Source organism: Delphinapterus leucas, chromosome 10 (assembly GCF_059928025.1).
Source record: "Delphinapterus leucas isolate spDelLeu-1000000601 "Yukka" chromosome 10, BTC_Dleu_Yukka2, whole genome shotgun sequence".
In the NCBI taxonomy this organism is placed as follows: domain Eukaryota; kingdom Metazoa; phylum Chordata; class Mammalia; order Artiodactyla; family Monodontidae; genus Delphinapterus; species Delphinapterus leucas.
The window spans coordinates 4,572,929-4,600,888 of NC_143138.1; the positions used below are offsets into that span (position 1 = coordinate 4,572,929).

At 48.0% G+C, this 27,960-nt stretch overlaps 1 protein-coding gene and 1 long non-coding RNA gene across 7 annotated transcripts in view; one reads left to right on the plus strand and one right to left on the minus strand.

The window, feature by feature from the left end:
* The window catches only part of LY86 (lymphocyte antigen 86), a 64,183-nt gene that overhangs the window by 22,295 nt on the left and 13,928 nt on the right, over positions 1-27,960 (plus strand). For 4 of the 6 annotated variants that reach the window (XR_002646455.3, XM_022586594.3, XM_022586596.3 and 1 more), the window contains exons 2-4: positions 5,460-5,546; positions 6,802-6,930; positions 26,506-26,558. Coding sequence is in view for 5 of the 6 variants with exons in the window: in XM_022586594.3 (XP_022442302.2) it covers positions 5,460-5,546; positions 6,802-6,930; positions 26,506-26,558 (269 nt within the window). In the remaining variant the exon portion in view is untranslated. The other 2 variants (XM_022586600.3, XM_022586601.3) reach the window with 2 other exon arrangements.
* LOC149748118 (uncharacterized) overlaps positions 1-27,960 on the minus strand; it is a 151,372-nt gene that overhangs the window by 11,233 nt on the left and 112,179 nt on the right. The gene's annotated exons all lie outside the window — the stretch shown is intronic.

Below are 27,960 nucleotides of genomic sequence, written 5' to 3' on the forward strand. Positions count from 1 at the left end.
ATATCCTATTGCTTCTGCTTCTCTGAAAAACTGTAATATATCGGGTTTTATTAAAGAGCAAGAAGCTATCCGGTGCTATTTTATTAACCAACCAGAAGCAGACCAGCTTTGCTCACATTCTGTTTGCCCAAGTTTTTCTTCTCTCCATAAACCATTAGAGTCGATTTCACCAGTGCATCCGAGCGATGTGCTGACAGTAAGCCCCTCCCCTGTCTCTGTTGTCCTTCTCTACCCTCCCCAAGCCATGCCTCTATTGGAAACGTGCTATAAAACACGCCGTGGAATATCGAACTCCCCTGGAGCAGCCTGTTTTCTGCCAACAGCACACGGAGGAAGCGATATCAGCTCCTAAAGTCATGGGTTAAGGGATGGGTGGGTTAAGGGATGTTAGAAGAAAGTCACTGCTCTGGATCTCAGGATGTAGCCCACCTAAGTGCTGGAGGGGAGCACAGAGAAAGAGGGAAGGAGTGGGAGGGAGAAAGAGAGAAAGAAGGAGAAAGAGAGAGAGGCTACCTTCACGCAGCAGGAAGGTCGTGGACAGCCTTGGATGGACTTGGACGTGAACGTGGGGAAGGCTAGTGGAGGGGAGGCTGGAGGGGTGTCAGCTCTTTTTCAGGGTGACACTGCTGTCGGAATTCCACCCTCCCCGCCACGGGAGCAGGAAAGCCAGTGCTTCACCCACTTTGCAACAACATTTAAAACCTAAGCAACAGAACTCCACACATGTGCACACGCGTGAACAAGTGTAAGACTAGTAAAATCTGAAAGAGCCCTGTGGGTTGCGCCAACATTGGTCTCTTTGTTTTGATATTGTACTATGTGTAAGATGTCACCGTGGCGGGGAAGCTGGGTGAAGGGTACCTGAAACTTCTATCTTTTTGCAACTTCCTGTGAGAATATAATGATTTCAAAATACAAAAATTTTTTAAAAGCCTCAAGCAGAGGTATGAAATCGGAAAATGAGACTAGCAGCATGAGAGACGGCCCCCCGTCCTCTGTCCTTCAAACCATGAAACCAGCAGCACAGAGGATGGACACAGGGCACAGAGCAACAACCACGGACTCGAGGACCTAGGGATGCGTGGCTCGCCCGAGACACACCGGCTCCTGGCCCCACCACGCCCTCGGCCCCGCCATCCTCGGGGAGGAACTGCACTTCCAGAGGCTGAGTTTTGTCGTCTTCTCCCTGATTCCAGTTGAGAGCCCAACGCTGGCCAGAAACACCCCAGGCCAGCTCATCCTCTCCTGGACAACTGCCCAGGGCCAGCCCTGCCAGGGAGAGCACAGGCAAGGAACAGAACTCAAGGCCCAAGAATGGCTCTGAAGCTGAGATGTGTAAAGAACTTGCACATGCTAAACCCTACCCGTTTACCTAAGTCTATGCTACTCCATGAAGGAGCATGAAACAGTTCCAGGATGCATTTGACTGCCCTTAGCAGGAATGCAGATGCCGCTGGCTGCTTCCCCAGCCTCTCTCCCCACCCACCGAGGGATTTCCTGTCAGCCGTTTGGAGGAGTCTGCCTTCCAGGCACACCTGTCCCTGGTGTGTGTGGACAGCAGGGCAGGTTGCGGCGCATCGGCCTCGCCCACTGTAACTGCGGGCCTCTCTTAGGCAGAAGTCGCACATGAGGACAGAACAGACAGAAAGGGAGTATAGCTTAGAGGCAAAGGAAAAAATATTTTCCATGAACAGGTCATATATTTTCCTATGAAGCTTTGCCTCTTTCCTCAGTCCATTCACTGCTATACAGTGAAGTGTCTGGAAGAAACATTTATCTCTGCCCTCGAAGCCCAGGAACGCCAGCTCTCATTAACTTTCCCATTTTATTCTTTCAGAGGATCCACATTCGGATAATCCAATGTATATGTGGTCAAAATTACCTGAGGCAAGTGTCCAAGGAAAAATCCCCCCACCCTCGCCCCCAATCAATTCTTACACTGTATAAGGAGAACTCCTTTAAAAATGCAACCCACTGTCTTGAATTTTGGTAGGTGATTCTGAGGCATTTGTCTGGCAATTGAGAAAGCAATTCTTTAAAGCAATCGCTCTCCACCAGGCGAGTTTGTCCCCCAGGGGATATTTGGCAATGTCTGTAACCTATTTGGGCTGGAATTGGGGCTGGGATGTTACTGGTTTCTAGTGGGTAGAGGTGTTGCTGCACAGGACAGCCACCCCCCAAAAAAGATTTCTGACCCAAAGTGTCAATAGTGACAAGGTTGAGAAATCTAGCTTTAAAGTTCTGCACAAGTTGATTACAGATAACCTCTATTATTCATTCAACAAACCACTACTTGGAACCTAGTATAATCTTAAGATATTATGCTGGGCCCTGAAGCAGGAGAGCCTGCCTTGAAGCATCTAGTAGAGGTTTACAGGAAAATATAATGTAGTGTAAAGCAGCGGTCCCCAGTGTTTTTGGCACCAGGGACTGGTTTCGTGGAAGACGGTTTTTCCACAGACAGGGGGTGGGGGGTTTGGGGGTGTAGGGGTGATGCACGCGGTAATGGGAGCTATGGGGAGCACCAGATGAAGCTTCGCTTACTTGCCCGCCGCTCACCTCGTGCCGTGTGGCCCCGGTTCTTAACAGACCTTGGACGCTATCGGTCCAGAGCCCATGGGTTGGGGACCCCTGGTATAGAGCATGCCAAGCGCCAGAGTGAAAATACAAGTCAAAAGAGGAAAGGCTATAAGTGTGTGAGGCTGGGATTGGGGGGATGGGAGGGATGGATGTCATTTTCCCCAAGACAACTGCAAAGTGCATACTCACTCCCAAATATAAAATTCGCTCTCAAATATAAAATTGAAATAACTGCTAGAAAAGAGCACCAAAGCCCTAAGCACTTTTTAAGCAATCTATCTTTCTGTTTTTATACTCACATCCTCAGAGAGAAGCAATCTGCTGCTTCCTTTTTAACTTTGTTTCTTATTAAGATTATTTTCCTAACAAGAATATTTTTCCAGTGCCAGGGAGATGTTTTATTTCCTTCTCCTGCCCTTAGTTTATTCTCTCCATCTATACATTTAAAATATTGATAAGCACAGTGTAATTTTGCACCTGCTAATTAGCTAAGCGACACACGGTTAGCCTCTTTTACCTTTCCGCAGATCGCAACTTAAATTTGCTCACGATTTTGAGGATGCACGTTCCCAAACGTCTGTTAGTTGGCCTCTTTTTCGATACCGAGGGCCAAATGTGTAGCAGAAACAATTGTCTCCTTATCCCCTGGTCCCATTTTCCAAGATGAAAGAAACCCTGGGATGACACGAAGATGCCAGTGAAGAAGTAAACTAAGCATAAGAGAAAATGGCTTTTATCCCCCCAGAAAATTAGTGACCAGATCACAGGAGGGTTCATCAAACGAAAGTGCACCTAGATTAGTTTCGCAAGCCTGAACAGCCTAGTGATCGTTTCCACGGCAGGTATCACAGACAGTTATATGTCCTCCAGGTCAGCGATGTGGATGATTAAACGGTCTGGAACGCTCCCATCGACAATGTGAGCGCATAGCTAAGCTGAAATTGAAGCCAGTTATGAAACAGAACCGCCAGATGCCATATGTCTGCATGCAAATGCCATATGTCTGCATGCAAAGGTTCCAGGCAATCTTACTAATCAGAAACTTAACATACGTCTTCAAGGCTCTACTTTGTGAGTGCCTCTGTGCAGTACTGGGGGGCAACTTCTTATTGATTTGTTTTTAAGTCTGGGTTTGAACCTTGACTCTGCCACTTTCTAGTTCTTGAACCTAGGTAAGTCAGCACCACCTCATTCAGTCTTTATTTTCCCACCTGTGAAATAAGGACAATCGTGCCTGTCTCTCAAGATTGTCATTCATTCTATCAGTCTAGGTCCGGTCAGGAATTCAGAGACCCTGTCAGTCATCTCCACGGAGAAACTTTAATACAGAGTGTTGGTTAAGCAGTTGTTAGAGAACCAGAAAAGCAGAAGGAAGCAGCTGCCCCCAGAGGGCTATGAGCAGAGGACAGAGGTTAGGGTTGTTAGAACCTGGAAGCTTGAAAGAAGGGCCTGAGCTGCTGAGACGCTGCCAGCTGGGGAAGGGGCGATGGCCTCCGAGGTACCATCATCACAGAAGCTTGGAGCCAGTAGAGCTGAACCTCAGCTGATTCCAAGAAGGTGCAAGGCAAAATAAATAAAGTGTAGTATAAAGTAAAAAAAAAAAAAAAGAGAGAGAGAGAGAGAGAGAGAGGGACACTGGAACCAACAGCCACTGCCAGGGTGACAGGCCATCGCCGGGCGACACGCTCAAGCATCAGCAAGCGGGTAAGAAGAAGCAAGTCCTTCGCCCGCTCAGCCCCAGTCTGACCTCTGGCACATCTCTGGCAGGTGGCAAAGGAGAAACGTGGTTGAAGAGCGCCCCCAGCTTCACACAGCAGAGCCCTGAAGGGTGGATTTGAAGCTGAGGTAGCTTCATACGTGGCCCGTTCATCCACTCATGTGTGCATTTATGGAGTGCTTACTATGTGTCCGACTGCAAGGCTCTGTGCTAGGCACTGGGGGGTCTGAAGAATTAAGTCGATAGCTCATAAAGTGCACAGTTCAGTGACTCACATAACATAGACTCTCAGTTAAAATCAGTCGTCCTCTCTGGGGCCCAGTGGGAAACATGAAGGAAAAGGACATGGAAAGCAAAACAATACAAACAAAACAAACACTGGCTCTTGCCTCTAGGAGCTCTGTGTTTAGGTTAATTATTGTGGGACAGGTCAAAGAGCAAAGTACAAAGTCATACGTGCTTGTATACTTTAAAAAGTATTTCGAAAAAAAAAAAAAATTGGGGCTTCCCTGGTGGCGCAGTGGTTGAGAGTCCGCCAGCCGATGCAGGGGACACGGGTTCGTGCCCCGGTCCAGGAAGATCCCACGTGCCGCGGAGCAGCTGGGCCCGTGAGCCATGCATGGCTGCTGAGCCTGCGCGTCCGGAGCCTGTGCTCCGCAAAGGGAGGAGCCACAACAGTGAGAGGCCCGCGCACCGCAAAAAAAAAAAAAAAGTATTTCGGATACAGGAAGGAATGAAGGGAGGAAGGAAGGAATAAAACAGGTATTGAGGACATGGGGAGGGGGAAGGGTAAGCTGGGACGAAGTAAGAGAGTGGCATGGACGTATCTATACTACCAAACGTAAAATGGATAGCTAGTGGGAAGCAGCCGCAGAGCACAGGGAGATCAGCTGGTGCTCTGTGACCACCTAGAGGGGTGGGATAGGGAGGGTGGGAGGGAGACGCAAGAGGGAGGAGATATGGGGATATATGTATACGTATAGCTGATTCTCTTTGTTATAAAGCAGAAACTAACACACCACTGTAAAGCAATTATACTCCAATAAAGATGTTAAAATAAATAAATAATAATAATTAAAAAAAGAATTGCTGTACATTTTGAATGTGAGCTTGCAGCATATGCAGTGTCCTCACACCTAATCTGTTGTTTTCTTCTTGGCAGACGCGTTACAAGATTTTGGCTTGTCTGTTGACCAGTGTCTCAAACAACTAAAACCAAATATCAACATCAGATTTGGAATCATTCTGAGTAAGTAAAAATTATTGACATAATACGAAACATTACACAACCTCTTCGCGGCCCCGACGCCCAGTGGCCCGCGTTCACTGTGGCGGCCGTGGCGACACCAGTGCTCCCAGCAGTCTTTGGAATGAACTCCAGTGCCATTTTCGTTTTCATTTCTCCCTCTGGGTAATATCCAGATAGAGCAGAACCCTCACTTCGTGCTGTGCTTTTGTACCAGAAAGACCCTAGGCACTCATTTGGGTATTACAAGCCCCTGGAATCAGTATATGAAGCAAAATAAAGAAAATATTTTGAGCCTAAATATTGGTGTCTGCTTGAGAGACCTTTTTTGCTTAGTTATCTCAGCCCCAAACAAGCCACAACCAGCAGCATGGTTTATCTTTGCGTTATTTCATTCCCCAAATAGCTCTTGTAAGTTCTTAAACCTTGACACAGGCAAAGACACGGAATATCTTCTCCCTGCACCCCAATCCATGAGCCAGAATGCTTTCTGATTGTTTATTTTTACGTGGTCGTGTCATTACCGTTGGTCATTACATTGCTATAGCTGCTAGTGTATCTCCTTTCTAACACAGATTCATCAAAACCAGGGCAGAAGGAGTTAATAAACTGAGCATGTGGGATCACTCCAGAGAAACGGAGGGAACATTCCGGAGGCCAAGAACTCTCATGCATCTTCATATTTCCAGACCCTGCACAGCCTCTGGGCTCTATACCAGCAGCTCCGTGGATGCTTTAGGGAGAGACAGAGAGGAAAGAGGAATAGAAGGTGGAGTGAGTGAAACATAAAAGGGAGGGATGGAGAAAAGGGCAGAAAGTCGGGAGCCAGCTCTGCAGAGCAGCCGGAAGCTTCCTGTGTGACAACGGGACAATGTCTGCCTGCCATCAGCAGTGAGGGTAGGCAGGCTGGACCACAGCCCTCTGCTCTCAGAGGAGGCACCTGGGACTACGTAGCTGAGAAGCTGTGGAAGCCAGGCCCCCGGCCGCCACATTCAGGGGCCATGGCATCAGGCCAGGGGAGCAGGTCAGCTACCTGCTCCAAGCAGATGAAGTTCGTGAAAGGGCCTCATTTCATCCCCAGGGCTGTCCCAGTAGCGTTGCCCCCATGCTGTTTTACCAAAAAAGAAAACTGTTCCCTATACAGTGCAGATTTCTGGAAAAGAAAGGTCCTTTGGCTCATGCTTTTATGAATTTTGAACACCGTGCTGCACAGCAAAACCCACACTAACAGGAAAGCTGGTCTTCCCTTTCCCTTCAGGGGAGGATATCAAGGAGCTGTTTCTGGACATCGCTCTCTTCAGTAAAGGCCTGTCCATTCTGAACTTCTCCTACCCCATCTGTGAAGTGGATCTACCCAAGTTTTCTTTCTGCGGAAGAAGGAAAGGAGGTAGGTGTCTGGCTGGCTGATGCCCAGAGGGAGGTGGACAGGAGCTCACGGTGGAGGTCAGGACACCCAGGCCGGCATCTGGGTCTCCCCCCTCACCTGTGGACGAGCTTAACCTCACGTATCATCACGTGTTGTATAAAAACGACCACACGGCCCATCCCACAGGGCCTGCCTTACGGGGGAGTGTGAACAGCAAATGAAATGTGCCTATCGGGTGTTTACAAAGAGAAACTTGTTACTGTTAGTGGTGGCACCTTGTGAAAAATGACTAGCGACAGAAAGAACCAGTAGCTTCCCCAAATCCACTGAGATTCAGTGTTTCCAGGCTTCTCGTCAGCGATCCCTTTAGTGGCAGGGTCTCCTCGATATACGCTGGCGGGATAAAATGAAGCTTTCCAAATGTCACTGTTGAACTGTGGTCATTCCCTTTGAGCCAATGGCCAATAGGGACATTAGGTATCTTGATTCAAAATATATTGAATAGAAGCGTGAAACCCACTGTATTATCTCCTCTTTCTCCAATTCACCAACCCCCAACCCTCTGCTAGTCGTACCCCACTCTGGCCTGTCCCCCGCCACGTCCTCCTTTGTCCTCACCACCGTCTTCACTGAGGCCCTGAGATGCCTCTGTGTATTTAACTAAAACTTGGGTCTGACCTGTGACTGACCTTCCCCGGAAGCTGCTCTCGTCCCCCTTCCCAGGGCCTCCTTCCCGTCCCCGTCGGCCAAGGGGGAGCAGACCCTTAATCCCACAGCCCACAAACACCTGCTTCTCTATTTCCACATTCACGCAAACTAGAGAGAAATCAGCCAGTTATGCTTTCTGAACAAACAATCGAGAAGAATTGGGGTCCCCTTCCCATCCTAAGGGATGCAGACAAGGGAGGTTTGTGCAAGAAAATGGGGGAATTTAGGGCGTGCAGGCTGGAAGGAGCAGGCTGGACTTGGCTGTGATGTGCAGGCGACAAGCCTCAGCTCAGCCCTCCCTCGCGACCCTCCTCTCTGCTCCCCGAAGTGTGGGACTCATAACTCAATTCTAGCACCTGCCATGTTGGCCTCCAATCGCTCACTCTCATTTGTCATCCCCCATAGACTTCCTGTGGATGGGGTGCTACCATCTCCATCTTCTTACTCGCAGGATATTGAATGCACGGATACATAGGGAGTGCTAAGGACAGCACATATTCAGAGTGAAATAGCTAATGCAATATTAAGCACTGGTGCCACACACTGTTCTAAGAGCTTTTCATCCAGTGAGTCATTTACTTCCTACCCCACCCTCAAGAGTTAGCATTATTAATACTCTACAGATGCAGAAAACAAGGCACAGAGTTTTAGGACCTTGTGCCGTCACAGAGCTGGTGGGGGACCCATGGCTTCAACCTGGACAGGCTGGCTCCAGAGCCATAATCTTGGCTTCTAAGGAATGAATGAGCAAAAGAACAAACAATGAAACGTATGAATGTGCCTTTTGACCAGGAGTTTATTTAAAATTTTTTATTTAAGAACTCTTTCTGGCCAGTGATCTGACTTTGTTTCGAATCAGGACATTTTAAAATTCTTAACTAACCTACCAAAGAATGATTAGTCAGTTTTCCTTTTTCAACTTACTGGAAATATTTCTGATTAATCGGGTGCATTGATGTATTTCCCCAGCACGGTGAACTCTTCATGAGTTGGCCCCTATTTAACGTTTTCTACCTGCCCTCGGCCATGCCTGTACCAAACTCCTCACCCTACAGTCAATCTCCTTCCCATTTCCTTCCTTCCTTCCTTCCTTCCTTCCTTCCTTCCTTCCTTCCTTCCTTCCTTCCTTCCTTCCTTCTTTCAACACTAAGTCCCTACTCCATGCCAAGCACTTTGGGGAGCCTGAAGATGAACCAAAAATAGTTTCTGCCTTCAAAGACATTCATGACAGTCTGAAGGGATTGGAGAGTCACAAGACAACTCTTCCAAGTTGCATTAAAGAGGTATAAAATGCCAAGGAAGCTGGATGGGTAGAGGTCATTCCCAATGGATTCAACCTATTGGAACAGGGCAATCTGGGAAATTTAATACAGAATTACTTTCCTGATTGCCTTAGGTTTTTTGAAAGCCAGTTAGAGGCTATATATAATATAGCATAAAATGCTGATGGTCTGCAAGCATTCCTGATTTTACAGAATGTTTTGGAGGACCTCAAAGCATCTTGAACTGATAACTAAATAATAACCCCCCTGAGAAAGATTGACGTCTTCATAAGCTGATACCTCTAGCCAGCGTCTACTGTCCTATCTCCTGTCTTTGGCTTATCTTTCCAGTGTTCTTCCCAAATAAGTATTCTTGAACCCAAATGTATGAAATGCATTCTTCCAAGCATACTGACATAGTGGTATGCTTGGAAGTACCGCCAGCTTAGTAAGAAAGGACACATACTGGGCTGTCCTTCACTCCTCCTTCCTTCTACTCCCTGGATAAAGTCTCCCCATCTCCCTCCTGGATGACAGAAATGGCTTCTAATTGGTTTCCCTCCCTCCCTACTGCCACCAGCATGGTTTTCTCAAATACCGATCTGATCACGTCTCCCCTCTTCCCAAAAGACTCCAAGAGTCCCCATCTCTACAGAACAAAGTCTAAGTTCTTTAGTGACCAAAGTTCATCACACATTTGACTCTAGCCTGTTTCTAGACACATGCTGCCCCACGAGGATGCACCCTTAAGCGCCAGCTTTATCATAAGTCATTTGCCACTGTCCGGCCACACCCTGTGTTTTCACTGACATGACGTTGCTCTGACGGTCCCCTTGGCCTCGAATATCTGTTCTCCCTTTGTCTTCTGCCCAGACCTAGCTCAAGGATCGCCTCCTCTGGGAAACATTCCTCCAGCCCCCAACCTGGTGAAATGCTCCCTCTGGATCCTCCTGGAGTATCACATTCTTACTTATCTCAGCTGAAGTTATACTATATAGTGTGTGTGCGTGTGAGTCTTCCTTGAAGGAAGACACTTCAAACTGTGATCTCCCTGAAGGAAGGGGGAATCTTTCTTGCTCCTTTCTATCTCTGCAGACCTGACAAAGAGAGCCTGGCACCGAATAAAGATGCAATAAATAACTGAGTTTGCATATGATGGATTAAATGCAAGTTTACCAGCCCAGAAGTGACCATCCGATGATGTTTACGCATACCACAGGCAAAAAGCATGTCAAACCCTAGTAAATATCTTGGTCCTCCAAGTTTAAGAAAACTGAACTAGTTTTTCCTCCGTGAATGGTTTTAATAAGTTTAATAAAACAGAAGAGATATTATTCCCCAAAACTGAGGTAGTCCAATTCAGTTCAGCAGCTTGAAAGGCTGGTGTTTATCTTATCTGAACACCGGGCAGCCCTGCGGCCATTTATTGGCTTTCTTGCTGTGGGGTTAATAATTGCACCGGGGGGGCTGAGAAGCCAAACTTGCGGAATCGCCAGGAAGTTTGATCAGAAAAGCGATACACAAATGCGGCATAAACAAATGCTTATGTAAATTACATAAGCCAAGAAAGAGTAAAATCTTACATTCAGAGGCTTCTTGGGTTATTAAATTTTTTTAACCCACCCACAAGCCTACTGCAGGAATGATTCTATTGAAAAGAAGTGATTAGAAAAGGGGACAAAACGGCACCGATGAGCAGTGAGGTCAATTCCAGCTCAAACACCAGTGGTGGCTGGTGATGTATTAAGGAGAAAGCTGAGTGCCTCCGGGGTTGCAGGTCCTTCTCAGCAGAGCGGTGACAAGACTTGTTGTCCCCACCACAGGCCACACAGTACGTACGGTATCAGCCGCAGTTGAGTGATGTTTCCACGGCATTAGGATGCATTCCTCTGCACCCAGCCGGCTGTTCCCCAAGCCAGATAACACTGCAGAATGGGTCAGGCTTAATAAGACTGTATGAATAAAATGCTGTTGCCTTTTCTTCTGCATCTTCCTCAGCTAGCTCTAAGGCAAAAGCACATGGGATTCGAAGAGCCAATGATGCTCTTTTGACATTCCCATTTAGGGTGTGATGGATAATTTGGGGGAAACAGCCTATAGGTCCAATTATAGGGAATGGGCTGAATTCAGCCAGTTTTTCAGCCAAACAAAGGTACAATCTGCTGTGCTTTTAAATGATGCTGTAGGAGATTATGAAGGTACATAAAAAGATACTCATAAAAATATTGTTAAGTGACAAAGAAGCTGCCATAAAAGAGTACCCACTATTGGATTTTGTTTTTATTAAAATGTATGTAAGTGTATACACCAAAAAACTCTGAAACAGTATACACTTGGGTGTTAATCATGATTACCTCTAAATGGTGGCACTGCAGAACCTTATTTTCATCTTTTTGGAAATCTCTTTCGTTAGTATAATAAATTTACAAGGTTGCTCTTTTAAATATTAGTTGATCTTTGTAGGAAAGACTAGAGAGGATGAATTCTCTCCCCTCCGGATAGTAAATAAGAGTTTTCAAAAAAGAATCATAACCTACTTAACACTCAATGATATTTGGAGTTACACAGAATCTGAATCAAAGTGTTGGATCATCTCGTATCCATTCTGTACTCTTTCCCTGTGTTCCCACAGCCCCCTTTACTGGCTGTGGGTTCATTTAGCAGGAACCAAACTCGGCCCCTGTTTTACTTCCTACTCTACTTCCTGCTCCTTTCTCTCCTCCTGGCATCAGGTCATATAGATCCATTTGCTTTGCTTGGTCTTGATGCTTTCAAACTGGCTCCATCAATGTTTACGACTGAATTGGGATTAAATTGAATGTCCCTAGAGACCACACCTAATTACCATCCCTGAGGAGGGAAGCTGCAGTAAACTTCTTTTTTTGTTTTTTAACATCTTTATTGGAGTATAATTGCCTTACAATGGTGTGTTAGTTTATAACAAAGTGAATCAGTTATACATATACATATGTCCCCATATCTCTTCCCTCTTGCGTCTCCCTCCCTCCTACCCTCCCTATCCCACCCCTCTAGGTGGTCACAAAGCACGGAGCTGATCTCCCTGTGCTATGCGGCTGCTTCCCACTAGCTATCTATTTTACGTTTGGTAGTGTATATATGTCCACGCCACTCTCTCGCCTTGTCTCAGCTTACCCTTCCCCCTCCCCATATCCTCAAGTCCATTCTCTAGTAGGTCTGTGTCTCATGTTATAAGACTAATGCCGGTAGAATCTCCATGTGGTTAGATAGTGTGTCCCTGCGTGTGTGCACGTGTGCATGTGTGTGCCCACGTACGCACAGGATATATAAGATCATAAACTAGGAGACCTTCAGGGTAAGGGCTCTTCTTTGACACTTGACGGCTGTGATTGACATGGAGGAAACATGATGAGAGGACTTGACATCGTACATGTGTCAGAATCCCAGAGAAGAGAGCAATCCCGTGAGAACTGCTGACGCTTGGTGCACCCATCCCTGTACCTGTGCAACAACCGCTTTCCAGAAGGAGCAAAAATCTATTATGAGATACACACAACAGATATTGACATACCTCACTTCGTGCAATATATAGGCTACAGGCAAACATTAGTTGTGGACTTAATTTTAAATGCATCGGGAAAGCTTGGAATTAAAATAAATACGATAGTGACATGTTTTGCAAGCTGCTGAGTCAAGAAATAATTGCTCCCTAGTTTATCTTTTGTGTAAAATCCAAGCTTACCTACGTTCAGTGTTTGTCCAAAGTGGGGAATACATCATAATTAGATGAATTTCAATATACGGAAGAGAAGATCCCCTGAGAACAGTTTTTCAGGTCTGACATGACATTGCCCGCAAGGCAGATACTATTCCTGATGGCAGCTAAGGGATGCTGCTGCAAGTCTCACTGATTTCACACCTATGAATAGATGAAGGTGAAATCTTAGTGGGCGCTCATGCCAGCCACCTGTCTTCTCTGTCTCTTGAAAAACCTGGGCATTTCTTGTCTGTCCTGGTTCACACTGAGCATGTGAGCCCGGCCATCGCCCGAGACCATCAATTGCAGAGGCTTCTCAATCTGACAGTAACTATAGAGTTCAGTCCTAACAGCTCTGTCTAGATCAGCAATTCACGTTTCATCAGCTAGAGTTCCATTGCCCTTGCTGTCTCTGTTTCTAAGTGCTCTTTTTCTCGGGTCTAAGAAATGGAAGAAACTTGGAAATTGCCTCGACTTGGAAAAATTCCCACAAACGCCTTCTGCAAAATGCCTCATACCTTGCACCTATAGGAGAAAACAGGACAAAACACCTTCCAGGCAAGTGCTACCTTGAAGAAGCTCCACCGTTTATCCATGCCAATGGCCGAAAAGCCTCTATCAAGCACACCGCAGCCTTACCTCCGGCCTCAATTTTCAAATGTTCTGCATTCACAGCACACGTTATTAATAAATGCAGGCCCCAGGAACGCAGTCACTGATTTCTGCTCTAAAAGAAGGGGAATAAGTGGCTTCACCTGAGGCCTCAGTTTAAGAATACATCTTCTCTGGGGTAGCATCGCCTGCCTGTTTGCTCATCTTCGATTTCTGGGCCGTTGTAGGCCTCCTGCTTCTCCAAGTTGCTTTGCTTCAGGCTTTCTGCTCTGCCGGTCCTTGGGATTTTTCCTCAGTCTCTCCCCATCCCAGCTTCTGGCCCTGTCCTTCACCCACCACTGGTCAGAGCCCAGATGACAGTGTGGCCTACATGGGAACTCGTGTGTCTTGGTTCCGTTTCCTCTGGATGAGTCAACAGACCCCCGGAGGGAGTGATGCTTCTCCGCCACCTGGGAATCACACGGGTTCTCTGCCATCATCATCCTCACTGTCACGTTAGAGCTGCAGGCAGCATGCCGCCAAAGCCAGTGTTATTTTGTAAGGATTTCCTGCTGCCTGCCTCACCCCTGGAGAGCGGGCAGCTTAGCCCGGTCCAGTGGTTCTCAAACTCGAACCTGCCTCAGCATCACTTGGAGGATTTCTTCAACCACAACTTGCTGGACCCACCCCCGGTGTCCCCTTCAGCACCTCTGGGGAGGAGCCTGAGAAGTTTCCAAGTCCCGTGTCCCCTTCAGCACCTCCGGGGAGGAGCCTGAGAAGTTTCCAAGTCCCGTGTCCCCTTCAGCACCTCCGGGGAGGAGCCTGAGAAGTTTCCAAGTCCCGTGTCCCCTTCAGCACCTCCGGGGAGGAGCCTGAGAAGCTTCCAAGTCCCCAGACGAGGTTGATGATGCTGGTCTAGGGACCACAGTTTGGGAGCCGCTATAGCCTGGTTACGAATAAGCACAGGGTTGGAAGCCACGCTTACATAGTGACGAACCGTTACTGTCCCTTATGGTTACAGGCAAAACTACCCTGAGTCTTGGTTTCTGCATCTGACAACAAGGAGGTACAAGTGACTTCCCGGGATGGTTGTAAGGATAGACTTGGACAATATATACGAAGCTCTTAGGATAGAGTCTGGCATACAGGCCGCGCTCAGTAAGTGATAAATGGCAGCGACTTGCTGCAGCTGTCGAGGGATTTCTCAAGCAAGGGCTCTGAGCCCCTGAAGTCGTCATTCTCAGAGTGGAAGTCTGCATTTTAACAAGGCCTGGGGAGGCAGCAGAGCCTTGGAGGCTTAGAAGTTCAGGACCTTTTTCCTCAGAGGTAGCAGGAGCCTGACTTTGGTCCAAGCTGTGTATTCTCTGGTGGCTGACGAAGCAGAGCCTACGCAGCCCCCTTTCGCCTGAGGAGAGCGTCCTGTCTGCATTTCTCATGGAATCGGAAAGTTGACGCACCAGCAGTTTAGCCTTCAGCCTTTCTTCTCTTCGTGGTTTACTCTTGTCTGCATACTTCAGGCAGCTGCGCATTTCCTGCCTGTGATGACCAGGCAGCTGTTGCTGCTGCAAGTTCACGGAGAATCAGCAAAGATGGCGGTTTATTATTGCATTGGCAGAAAATGCCCACCCTTGAACTGCCCAAAACAAAACCAACAATAGAAACAATGGTCACCCTAGAGAGGGTGCCCGCGATGACCAAGCAAAAAAAAAAAAAAAGACTTTTTTTACTGAGAGAAGAAAGGAAAAGAGAAAGAGAAAGAAAGAAAGAAAGAAAGGAAGGAAGGAAGGAAGAGAGAGAGAGAAAGAAAGAAAGAAAGAAAGAGAAAGAAAAAGAAAGGCAGAAAGAAAGAAAAAGAAAGAAAGAAAGGAAGGAAGGAAGGAAGAGAGAGAAAGAAAGAAAGAAAGAAAGGAAGGAAGGGAGGAAGGGAGGGAGGGAGAGAGAGAGAGAGAAAGAAAGAAAGAAAGAAGGAAAGAAAGAAAGAAAGAAAAAGAAAGAAAAAGAAAGAAAGTGAGAAAAAAGAAAGAAAACATATTGCCTGTTAAGCATATGGCCTGTTAAGGAATCCTGTAGCCCTGGGAGCTTTCCCTCCATCTTCAAATTCATGCCTTTTTGTAAATGAGCCAAGAATGTGTCGAACTTGTCCTTTGACATCCATCAATTCTTTATTTTTGTTGAGCCCAGAATATTGAGGCTAATGATGACTTAGGACCAAAGAATTTTTAATTCTCCAAGACAACATGGGATCCTTTACAAATTCTCGGCCTGTTGTGGAATTTCATAAATCTGATTCAGTGACTTACACTTCCGTGTAATAATCATTTAAGAAGCTAGTTGAGAAGGCCAACTCCCAGCTCCCCTGTATCACTCCAAAACTTGGACCCCATGGGTTGCTGGTAACAAAGAGCCTGGGAGCTCTGAGACCCCCAGTCTGAGGAAGGCCACACTCTGTGATGTCTATTTCATCATTTCCAGTCACACTGCTGTTTCCTGTGGCTGCCACAGGTGTCTGAAGATCAACTCAACTTCTTCTCTTCTCTCTCCTCCCACCACCATCTTCTTCATTTCCATTTCTGGGAATCTAATCAGCCCACCGATGCACAATTTGTATTTTGAGAGTCATAGTAAATGCTTATCCACAGAAATCCAAAACTAGCTTGGTAGGGAAAAAAGTTTAAATCCTCCTTCCCTTCTTACTGCCAGATGTTACAGGTCTCACAGAGGAAACCTGGGCAGCAAAGACAAAAAATCCTTGTAGGAGAAATGAAGTTGGGGAAACTCGTTTCACCTCCTGGGCCACCGTGACGTAATCATTAGCCCTGTCCAGTACAGTGACCACTAGTCTCATGTGGCTTTTTTTTTTTTTTTGCGGTACGCGGGCCTCTCACTGTCGTGGCCTCTCCCATTGCGGAGCACAGGCTCCGGACATGCAGGCCCAGCGGCCATGGCTCACGGGCCCAGCCGCTCCGCGGCATGTGGGATCCTCCCGGACCGGGGCACGAACCCGCGTCCCCTGCATCGAAAGGCGGACTCTCAACCGCTGCGCCACCAGGGAAGAAGCCCTGAGTGGCTACTGAGCATCAGAAATGTGGCCCGTCCAAAGTGAGATGTGCTCTAAGTGTAGAGTATACACCAGATTTTGAAGACTTTGTACAAAAAAGTAGTATGAAAAAAGGATTTAAAATATCTCATCAATACTTTTATATTGGTTGTATATTGAATTATAATATTTTTAATATTCAGGTTAATATACATGCATTATTAAATTAATTTCACTTGTTTCTGTTTCCTTTTTTCAAATACAAATTACAAATGTGGCTCACATTATATTTCTATTAGACAGTGCTGACCTAAAACTGTACTGTCCAATATGGTAGCCACTAGTCACAGATGGCTATTTAAATCGTTTACATTTAAATGAAGTTAAAAATTTAGCCATGCTAGCCACATTTCAAGCTCTTAATGGCCATACGTGGATAGCGGCTGCCACATTTAATGCTGCAGATATAGAACAGTCGCATCTTTGCGGAATGCTATATTGAACATCACTGACCTGGCAGTTTCTATATGGCTCTAAATTTTTTTAACCATCTGTTCTGAGTTCAGCTGTATGAATTTATGCTAGAAATTTCACTCTCTAGTCCAGCCATAGGCACGGGTACCTTCTCTTTTGCTGAAATCCTAGATTATGCTAGTGTCCTGGTTCCAAAGGGCCCTTTGCTGGGACCCCAAATCCAAACAAGCCACCACTCTTGGCCCCTCTCTGAGTCCAAGATCAGTGTATTAGTTTCCTACTGCTGCTGTGACAAATCACCGCACTGCTGTGACCTCAGTAACTTGCAACACAAATGTATTCTTTTACAGCTCTGGACATCAGAAGTCTGAAATCAGGGTCAGCAGAACTGTGTTCCTTCTGACGGCTTCCGGGGAAAATCCATTTCCTTGACGTTTTTAGTTTCTAGTGGCAGCTGGCATTCTTTGGCTTGTAGCCTCATCACTCCTCTCTGCTTCATCCTCACATCACCTTCTCCCTCTGAGCTCCTCCCTCTTATGAGGACCCTTATGGTTGCACTGGACCACTCAGATCATCCAGGATAATCTCCCATCTCAAAATCCTTGACATGATTGCATCTGCAAAGTCCCTTTTGCCTTGTAAGGTAGTATTTACAGGTGCTGGGAATTAGCACATGGACATCTTTGGTGGGGCGGGGGGAGGGCATCAGTAGCCTGTAAAATCTCCAAATGGAAAACCAGTACAGCTTGTCCGACCTCTGCATACCATGACCATGTGAAGAGGCCAAATAACTGTGCATAATCCAAGGAAAACTCATACTGTGTATGTTTTCAATGAAAAATGCCCTCCTAGAAGTCACAGTTCTGAGAACTTCACAGATCATACAGCTGCTCGTGTAGCTGGGGCAAGATACGGGTTTCTTGGTTAGGGGATCCTATCACTGCTCAGAAAAGGTTTGCCTTATTGGGCTGTTCTTGTCGCCCTTTCCCAGACCCCATAAAGCTCCCACCTGCCATATCACCTGCCCAGAGGGGAAACTATGTGGCTAGAAGTCAGTGACAAGACCCATGTGTGGGAACATTTCTCTAAAGGGAATAAGATGGACAACAATCCCTGATAGGAGTTTGTCATTGAGAAGAGGTAGCGTGATATTAGGGTAAAAAGGGTGGGGTGACAAGCTGGAGAGGTGGAATGGCAGGACCATGAATGAGTAAGCCCTGGAAGGATGCTCATTTTATAGTTTTATACATGATCCATTGCAAGTACACAGTGAATGTCTCCAAGTATAAATAACAGTAGGTTTCTCTAGTAGTAAAAGGTCATACAGGGCTTCCCTGGTGGCGCAGTGGTTGAGAGTCCGCCTGCCGATGCAGGGGACACGGGTTCGTGCCCCGGGCCGGGAGGATCCCACATGCCGCAGAGCGGCTGGGCCCGTGAGCCATGGCCGCTGAGCCTGCGTGTCCAGAGCCTGTGCTCCGCAATGGGAGAGGCCACAGCAGTGAGAGGCCTGCGTACCGCAAAAAAAAAAAAAGGTCATACAGAAGATCTCACAAGCCTGTTTGAATGGACAGGGAAAGAAATCAAAGTAGTCAGCATGGGCAAAACTAAGGTAACTTGTGTAGAAGCCCAAACTCTGATTAGATAGTCACGAGCTCCAAAGTACCACTGTGATTCTGACAAGGACAAGCTACGATTCCTGGAACAGGCTGACCCTCCATTGCAGCCAAAGGGGCCAACAACTGGCGGGACATCTCGTGATATGCTGGGGATGAAACTGATCATGTTCTAACCACTGAGCCCTCAGTAGCAGCAGAAATGATCCTCCCAACGAAAGGGTCATCTGACATGCCAAGGAATCCCAAAGCTCTCAACTCCAGGTTTTTAAAGTTTACTTTATATATTACAGGCTACACCACTGGGCGGACCACTCAGTGACAATACAACTCCATCCAGCTGAATGAAGGGGAAAAAGCCCGCGAGGCTGGCCATGCGCCTCTCCCCTCCTTTCTCTGCTCCCTCTTCCCTCAGACTTGCTGGCGCCCTCCCAGCCGCACCCACATCCAGCTCACCCTCTTCCGGGCACAGCTGCGGTCGTCACCTCTCTCTTCGCCCTATGCTCTCCGGAAGGGTGATGCTGGAGCCGTCACAGGGACGATCCAGGGCATCCATCCTCCTTCCTGTTCTTTGGGGCTAAAGTCAGAGAACAGGTTCCAGGGGCTTCAGATTTACATTCTAGGCTGCGTGGCTCCATCACCAGAAACAGGTCCAAATATACTGGCAGCCAGGTTTCCAGGACCACCTCTAGCTCCTACATGGCCTTCATACAAACTGGGAAAAGTGTACCTTCTGCCAGGAAGCGTCTCAGTTTGAGGTCCCTCCCCGCCCACAGCAAAGCCAGAGACAAGGACTCGGGGGGTAGTTTATTGGATAGTGATGTCAGGAAGCAGGGTGAGAGGGGAGTGAGACGGACTCGGGGCAGGAGGAAAAGCCAGGGAGCGATGTGTCAGGGACCTGATTACCAGCGTGGAGTAGGGTCGGCCCACTGGACCCTTGGGGAACCGAGATGTGTGTCTCAGAATCATCCCTCTGAAGGTCAGAAGGCTGCGGGCATTTATCCCTGGATTCCAATCCTCCCTGGTTGAGGGCGTCCTCCGGGGGACACGGTCCTGCACCGCCCGGTCGCCCTCCATGGGCTGCTGAGCCGCAGGAAAGTGGGAAGCCCTTGACCTGGGAGGATGTCGGAGAGCGTGGTGGCTGCCACCTGGGCTAAGGGACGTGGCCCGGGACACTGGGAGTCTCCGCTCCCACTCACATCCCCTGTGGCCCCGTCTGCTCTACTGCACCGGTGTAGCTGCAGGATCGCTCTTGAGATGGTGCAGGCATGCTCACAGCACGGAAGTCCTCCTCTGACCTCCCCTCAGGGGGGACCTGCCGAGGCTCTAGAGGGTAACAGGCTGCATGGCCCAGGAGACAAAGAAGCTGACCAATCAGGACACACCAAAAATATATAATAAAAAAATCAGATCTGGGCCTGGACTTAGCCTGGGGCTACCTGCCCACCCCTGCCCGGAATCCACTGAAACCTTGATAGAACCTCAAGGCTTTGGGGCCGCACAGGGGTTCAATCTACAGCCGCATCCACCCCAGAGGCAGTGAACGCTCCTCTGTGTCCCCACCCCAGGCAGGTTCTTTATTAATTTAAATGAGGGCCCTACCCAGCAACTACCTCAGCACTGCCCGGTGGGACCAGAGATGCTGACACACCCTCTGGGGTCGGAGACCGAAGGAAGCAGGGCCGGTCAGAGCTCGGGAGCTGAGGATGTGGTTCACAAGGGGCTGCATCTGGTGCCTTTAAGGAAATGCCCAAAGGCAGAGAGGAACGACAAGTGTAGAGTTTACTCAGAGTAAAGCGCTCACTCCCTCTCACTCCAGAGATGAGGCTCTTGGTCCGCCTGGAACCTCCCTCTTCACCCTGGGACCACTGCCCACAGCAGCCCTTGTTCACGCTTCCTGGACCCCATGACGCCGCCCACTCACTGGACGGCAGGACGTGGGCTGTGTCTTCCTAGCTCAACGCTGCCCCCCAGTCCCTGGGGGTCAAATGGGAGTAAATGAATAAAGGATCCATGTAAAAAAGTCTTTGATCTGAATATACAATTGGCCTATTGTTGATAAATTGTAACTCGAAGTATTTTTACACTGTCAAGAACCTTAATGATGCTTAAATATTGATGACATTTTGTAATAAGTTTGAAAGACCGCAGGGAATTCCCGTAAGATAATAGCAAGGGCTGGGAAATGGTGAGACTCCATCTAACGAAATCCACACAATCAACAAGCACTTCCTTCCAGGCCAGGATCTGCCCCGGTTGCTGAGCAGCTCCCAGCCTCATATCAGTCTGATCCACACTCTTTGGGACCTTTAATTTCCACATTTTAAAATCCATTTCCTCTCTAAAAAAACACTGTGTGCCAATCACACAAAGACCTGGGTCCCCGGAAAAGCTGACCGGCAGAAATGACTTCAAGTATTCAGAGGCAGAAGGGTGAAGTTCTTTAACTCACTGCAATTAAAAACTGATCAAGGGCTTCCCTGGTGGCGCAGTGGTTGAGAGTTCGCCTGCCGATGCAGGGGACACGGGTTCGTGCCCCGGTCCGGGAGGATCCCACGTGCCGCGGAGCGGCTGGGCCCGTGAGCCATGGCCGCTGAGCCTGCGCGTCCGGAGCCTGTGCTCCACAATGGGAGAGGCCACAGCAGTGAGAGGCCCGCGTACCGCAAAAAAAAGAAAAAAAAAAAAAACTGATCAAGATTCCTAAAGAAGGAAAGGAAGAAGTGGGTACAGACATACTGGGGCTCTTTTTATCGTATTGGAGTGTGAGGATGTTAATTAAAGGAATCTCCGAATCAGAGATGATCTGAAAAAGGAAGGTGTTGTTTCATCCGGTTAAAAAAAAAAAAAGATAGTTTCATGAGTTACTTGCAGCAACTCTCAGGAACTTCGTGGGTCCCCAGAAAAGCTCCAGTTGAAACTGTAAAGTGAAGAGGATCTAGTTCATGACATTCTTTCATCCCAGTAAAGGACCTTAATAGCGAAGCACAAATGAGCAAATCTTAGAGCATTAAATGAGCAAAATAAAATGCTAGTTATCATTCGACTGGTGTTCTTCCAAGGACAGCACTCATACATTTTTTAAAACAGAAGTTTAAAAAAAAAACAAAAAAGATACCAGCAGAACTTAGCAGTTGTGCACATGGGCTCAGGAAGAAGGTTCCCAAACCCAGCCTCGGTGTGTTTCTCAGCATCCCCTACGCAAGCCGTCACACCTCACTCTCCTTCACATCCAGTGAATAATTGTACAACGAACAACTGCTGTCTCTACCCTTACTGGGCACCCCAGTCTTCTCCGTGAGCTGACACACAAGTTCCGAGTCCTCTCAGTGCCTTGCAGGTGAGGTGTTCCTATTTCTACTTTGCAAGTGCAGAAGGTGAGTCGCATCTTAAAAGCAAATCACCCGTCAACACTTAGTGAGTAGGAAAGCTGGGCCCTGAACCCGTCTATCAGCCTCCAGGGTCAAGCAGTTGGCACTGTGTCACCTCAGAACACTAAAGAGAAGAATGAAGTGGGTACAAGACGTGTCCGAGGGAATCCAACCAGACCTGACATGGATGGACACACTCACTCCCGTCCTGGGACCCTGCCCCTGAGTCGGCTGTGTCCCATTCTCCAAGGGCCAGCATGAGGGATTTTAACTGGTTCCTGCCCCTAGCAACCACGGTCCCTGAGCTGCAGGCAGCAAAAACCTAGTCCAGCCAACAAAGGCAAAGGGATTTTCTTGGAAGGCTACCTAGGAGTCACAGAATCAGTGAGAAGGCTGCAAGTGGACAGCTCTAGACTGAAATGAAGCAAAGCATCTCTTGCCAGAATAGATGGGTCCCCAGTCTCTTCGATCCTCTGCTCAGATCGTCCTGACTCGGGTCAGAGTGTACACTAGGGAAGAGATAATAGATCACGTCCTAAAAAGAAACCACGTACTGGCAGCTGGGCCCCTGTGCCGCACAACCCCAGGGGCAGCATGGATCCTAACGTGGACGGTATGCCCTGGGGCTGTAGACCCTCCAGCCCTACGGATGAAACCCGGCAGCCCCGCTGAGCTCTCTGCTCTCTTAGGTTCACCGCCCACACCCTCTGCTCACCCCTCACACAGTTAACTCTATAGCTAGTCATTGTCTCTTCCCCAGTCGCACTGGAAGATTCCTGAGGATATGATTCAGGACCTCAGCATTTCTATTTCTAATACCACATGGTACAGATCAGCAGTTTCCAATAAGCCTCTTGCTTATATCCACAAGCAAATATGTTTCCCTTTAACAACGGATGGAGCAGTACATTTCGAGCAATGAAATAGGGATGTCTTGCCCCCCACCAGGTTTGCGTGTCATCCCTGCAAGGTACCAGGAAGTGACCGTGGGAAGGAAGGGTAGGACATGGGCATTGAACAGAAGCCAAAGGCTATGCTAAGCACAGGTCTTGTGGTAGAAGTTCAGGTCTCGGGTTGCCCTCAGGCCCCTGACATGGTTCCATGTGGGCAGCTGCTAGCCACGCTGCCCCTGCCCCTGCCCCTGCCCCTTAACTGGGGAGAGCTTGGTCTGTCTCCAAATACTAACTGAGCAGCCGTTAAGCACCAGGTGCTGGGCGAGGTAGGAAATCACCGTGCCATTAAGGAGCCCGGCACCCAACGCCATCAATAAACCGGTAAGAGTTTGTTCTCCTGCCTCCTCCCCAACCATCCCTCCACCCTCATCACCGCATTGGCTGCTCTGAGTGGCTCCTTCCCTAATCCTGTCTTCTCTGTCAGCACGTGCCAGGTCTGGACCCTTCCAGCAGAAGGAGGATTACAATAGCGTGAGCAAGAATGAAGTTGGTTGGCAAACCGCATCCTGGCTCTGGGTCTGCTCATTTGATGGCCTCATTCATTAACCATATATTGTACCCCAGCCGTGTGTTGGGCTCTGTGCAGTGTACAGGGAGCTGTGTAAACCAGGAGACACAGAGGTCCTGACCGGAGAAGGAAACAGCCCTGTAAACAATTGAGTAGAGTTCCGGGTGCTCAGTGATTCAGGTGGTTCACATAACATTCTTGTCTACTGTGGCACCAGCACCTAGCATAGCACCTGGCCTCTTTTAAATGGACGCCAGTAGTGTGGGTTGGCGGATGAACTAGGCAAGTCCTAGTTGAGTGTTTACCATGCGCCCGTCCCTCTTCGAACTCTGTTGCAAGAGTCTTACGTGTGCAAAATGTGCACAACACATGGGGTGGGTATTATTACCACCCCATTTCCTGGTAAGGAAACTGAGGCACAGAGATGTTACGTAATCCGTCTACCTGGCAAGAAAAAGAGTCAAGATTCAAGCCCAGCCCGGATAGTCTGGCCCCAGAGTCTGTGCCACTCTGCTCGCCGTATGCTAAGTGCACGGTGCTGGGGGATCACGGAGGAGACGGCCACCGTCTGAGGTTTCAGTATTCAACACTGACACGAACCCACCCGGCACCACGATGTCTCAGCCCCTGGACCCCCTCACCTCCAACACCCAAGCCCCCCTTTCCGCCTCAGCACTCTCTCCCACGTGAGCCCTGCACGCACGCGGTCCCTGCAGCAAGGGCGCCATTTCTGAAATCTCGCCGTCAAGCCGTCCTCCCCGTGGCTTCACCACATCCTTCAGCTCAGGTACTCTAGGTCGTGGATCGCAGTGATGGAAACTCCATTCAGCCGACTCCACCGCAGATTTTACTATCGATCAACCCCTCCCGCCTTCATCGTCTCCCGTACCCTCCTCAGATTCCGTGGTCTGTTATCATCAACTTCCCTGCATCTCTTCCCAACAGCCTTGCCTTCCTCTCCTTACATTTGTCCAGCAGGACCCCAACTCAGCCGTCTAACCCCTCTACCCTTGATCAGAGCTACTGAATGTTGCTGAGAAAATACGCATCTGGGCTGACTGCAGTCTCTTGAAATTTATGCCACAAATCTCAAAACAAAACCCAAAAAACAACAAACAAACAAACAAATGCAACACTGCCTAGCAATCCTGTCGTTTTTCAAGTAACTTTCTTCCGCACCGTCCACATTCCCCCACCTCTTTGCCCATGACCTTCACTAAGAAACAGAAGTAATCAGACAGGAGCCTGCCACTGGTCCACTGGCCAATCTACAGATCTGCCTATGTCTGAACCTGTTCTGCTCTGTTTTCTCTCCTATAAACATGGGAACAACCCTTGTGCTCCTCTCAGGGGCAAATCCCTCCCCTCCCGCCTTCTGAAACACTCATCCTTTCCAATATTTCCTCTCTTCTGCGTCTTCAATCTCTCTCAAGATCATTAACTTCAAATGACAAATATGGTACAGTGTCTCCACCTTAGAGAAACAACCTTCTTAACCCACACCCTCCTCCAGTTTTCATTCATTTTTTCTGCTTCTCTCACCTCCGTATTGGTCTTCAACTCACCCCATTTGGGCGTTTGTTCTCACTTCTCCAGTGTTTCTGTCAGGGTCACCAAATGACCTCCATGTTGCCAAGTCCACCGCACATGCCCGTCCTTATCTTACGTAAAATCTCAGCTGCATTCAACATGGTTGACTGTACCCTCCTTTTTGAAAACCATCCATCTCCTGGCTTCTCTGCCCCCTCCACTCCCTGGTTACCCTGCACTCCATGGCCATTCCTTCTTAGTCTCCTTGGCTGTCCTCCCCTCTTCTCCCTAACTCCTGAATGCTGGAGGGACCCAGGAGTGGTCCTGGCCCTTCCCCCTTCCCTGCCTGTCAAGTCTGTCTTCTTAGGGGAGGCCTCATTCTCATCCTGCCTCCAGTAGGTCCTGGCTCTATCCCTGACCTCTTCCCCCATATTCCAAAGTCATGTGACCAACTGCTTTCAAGGACCCTTAATAACCACCTCCCAGAAATAGGAGTTAGTTAACACACTAACTAACTCTTTAGTTAACACACACACACACACACACACACACACACACACACTCCTTCTTCTCGAGCCTCCCCCATCTCAGTGAATGGTACCCCATCTACCCAGATGCTCAGTCCCAAACCCTCCCGATACCATCTGATTCCATTAGTTTTTCTCCATCTCCCCCCTACCACCATGCTTCACCAACCCATCGCTCTCCTCGGCCACTAAACAGCCTCCACTCTAGGCCTCTCCACACAGCGGAATGATCTCTTCAAAGCATAGATTAGGTATCTTCACTTGACTTTTTGCCACCTGGCTCCTCACTGCGCCCTCAAGGTCCTGGAACATCTGCCTCCCCTCAGTCTTTCCAATCTCTTCCCAGCATGGACCCCTGCGTTCACTCTGCTTTGGTAAATCCATCTGCCTTCCATCCTTCCACATTCTCAAACTCTTTTCCACATCAGGGCCTTTGTCCCTATTCCGCGGCGCTGCGGTGCTCTTCATCCAGCTCTTTAAATAACTGCTGTATTTAAAACAGATAACCACCAACAAGGAGCTACTGTACAGAACAGGGAACTCAGCTCAATATTCTGTAATAACCTAAACGGGAAAAGAATTTGAAAAAGAAGAGACACGTGTATATGTGTAACTGAATCGCTTTGCTGTACACCTGAAGCTAACACACAATGTTGTTACTCAACTGTACTCCAATATCAAATAAAAGTTTTCAATAATAATAATAATAATTGCCTCACTCTCCTCCCTCAGGGAGATCGTATCATGCAACATCGTCTCCTTAGCGATGTCTTCCCGGACCAGCCACCTTCTCAAAACATGGCATCTCCCAGTTTGTAACTTTAGTAAATATTTATTGAGGGCTTTCCAGACATTGTTATCAGGGCTTTATGTTGATTAACTCTCCTCATTCCTCTCAGCTCTGTTATTGTCATTATTATACCCATCTTAAAAACGAGGAAACTGAGCCCAAAGAGATCAGAACTGTCTAAGGTCAATCAGTTGTCAGAAGTTGTCTTAGGATGTAACCTTGAGCATCCCAGGGCCAGCCTGGCCTCCTAACCGTCCCTCCATCTGCCTCCCTCCCATGACCTGTGTGTCTCCTTCTCGCGCTTTTTACAGTCTGGATGCTATCTCATTTAGTGATTTATGTACCGTCAGTCTCCTCATTAGCATATAAACAATGTTTGCACAGAGACATTTGTCTTCATCAATGGATCCCCAGAGCACAGCAATCACAGATAATAGAGCAAATCGTTCTTGTTTTCAATGATTGAATGACCTTATGTGTGTTTTGTCTGTTTCTCCAGAGCAGATTTCTTATGCCGGCCCTGTCTATAATCCTGGATTTGAAATTCCTGAGGTAAGGTCTTGGTTTTCTGTTTTGTTTTGTTCCTTAATTACTGTATCTAGCAGTTTCTTAAAGAAGGAGACGCAGAGGAGGTGGAGGATCGAATTAAACTAAAAACTTAAAGCTTTTGTTGGCCCGTCACGAAGAAAGCCCTTTCTCCGTGAAGCGGCTGCCTCGTCGTGGGCACTTACTAATGCTTGACGCACAGGTTTCGGCATTTTGGTATTTAACACTTTTGTCCTGTGGGGCAGCCCCTGTGTAGACAGCTCCCGTGGGGAGGGATCCTGGGGCCCTGTCCTGCGGGTTGGCCTTGTCTGGGGAGCCTCCACACGGCTAGAGCTGTGAGGCAAGGGCGGCAGCCACAGACGGGCTGTTCGTTCAGAGAAAGTAAGAAACACACAGCCCGGAAAGCATAAAGCTCCCCAGTTACTGTTCTCGCACAGGATTCACGAGCTACCACCCAGTAAATAAAATGACCGCGTCCTGCACATTCACTACTGAGGTTCACAGCTACGAGTAGACTTTTCCTCTAATTCCTTTTCATTCAGTATATACTGTGGCTTTATGAAACAGCTGCACTCCAGCAGCTCTGACATAGCGATCCATTCGCAACACACTACCCCTGAGAGCATCCTTCAGAAACACATCAAAAGAATCACAAAAATGTAATCATTTTCATTTTTTGGTCTTCAACTTCATCCTTTGCATCTTCCGAAACCTCATACGACTCTAGAAAAGAACCTCCTTCTCCATAAAGAATCTCTTGAACTCGTTTCATTTCCCTGTATGTCTCCTTTCTGTCCCAGCCTCTGGGTTCCTCAGTCTCAAGCCATCAAGTCTCCAGACTATGCTGGACTTTCACTAGTTCTCCTCTGGCAGTTGGGAAGCGTCCAGCCTTCCAGAGTTTTCTCCTCAGGCCTTTCAGCATAATATGACAGTTGCGCAAACTCTCTTCCCGTCTAGGATGTGAGACAATTTCTCTCACGTAGTTTTTTGCGTTAAATCTTTGCCATTTGAATTCTTTTTCTTCCTCCATTTTCCTTTGGACCCTCCCCACACCTCCACTGGAGATGGACTTAAAATTTGCAAACAATTAACTTTAGTCTTGCATTATTAACTTTAAAAAAAAACGGTTACTCTTAGCAATTGCTGTGAAACAGAGGCGAGAGAACTTAAAGTCACAGGATCACTTTGAAAGAAAAGGTAGCAGAGATGTAAAAAGCTTTATTGCAACCACCTGGGATGCGTGAGTGAGCGCATTACCTGCGTCCCTCAACAACAAACGGTACTCCTCGGGGGCATTGCCCGACGTGAGACTGAGACAAGGCCAGGTCACCTGGCCCCTGGCCTCCTTGTTCAAGCATCCACAGATGCCCTCTGCCCAGCCCTCCTACCTCTTCCCCTTCTGGGGCCT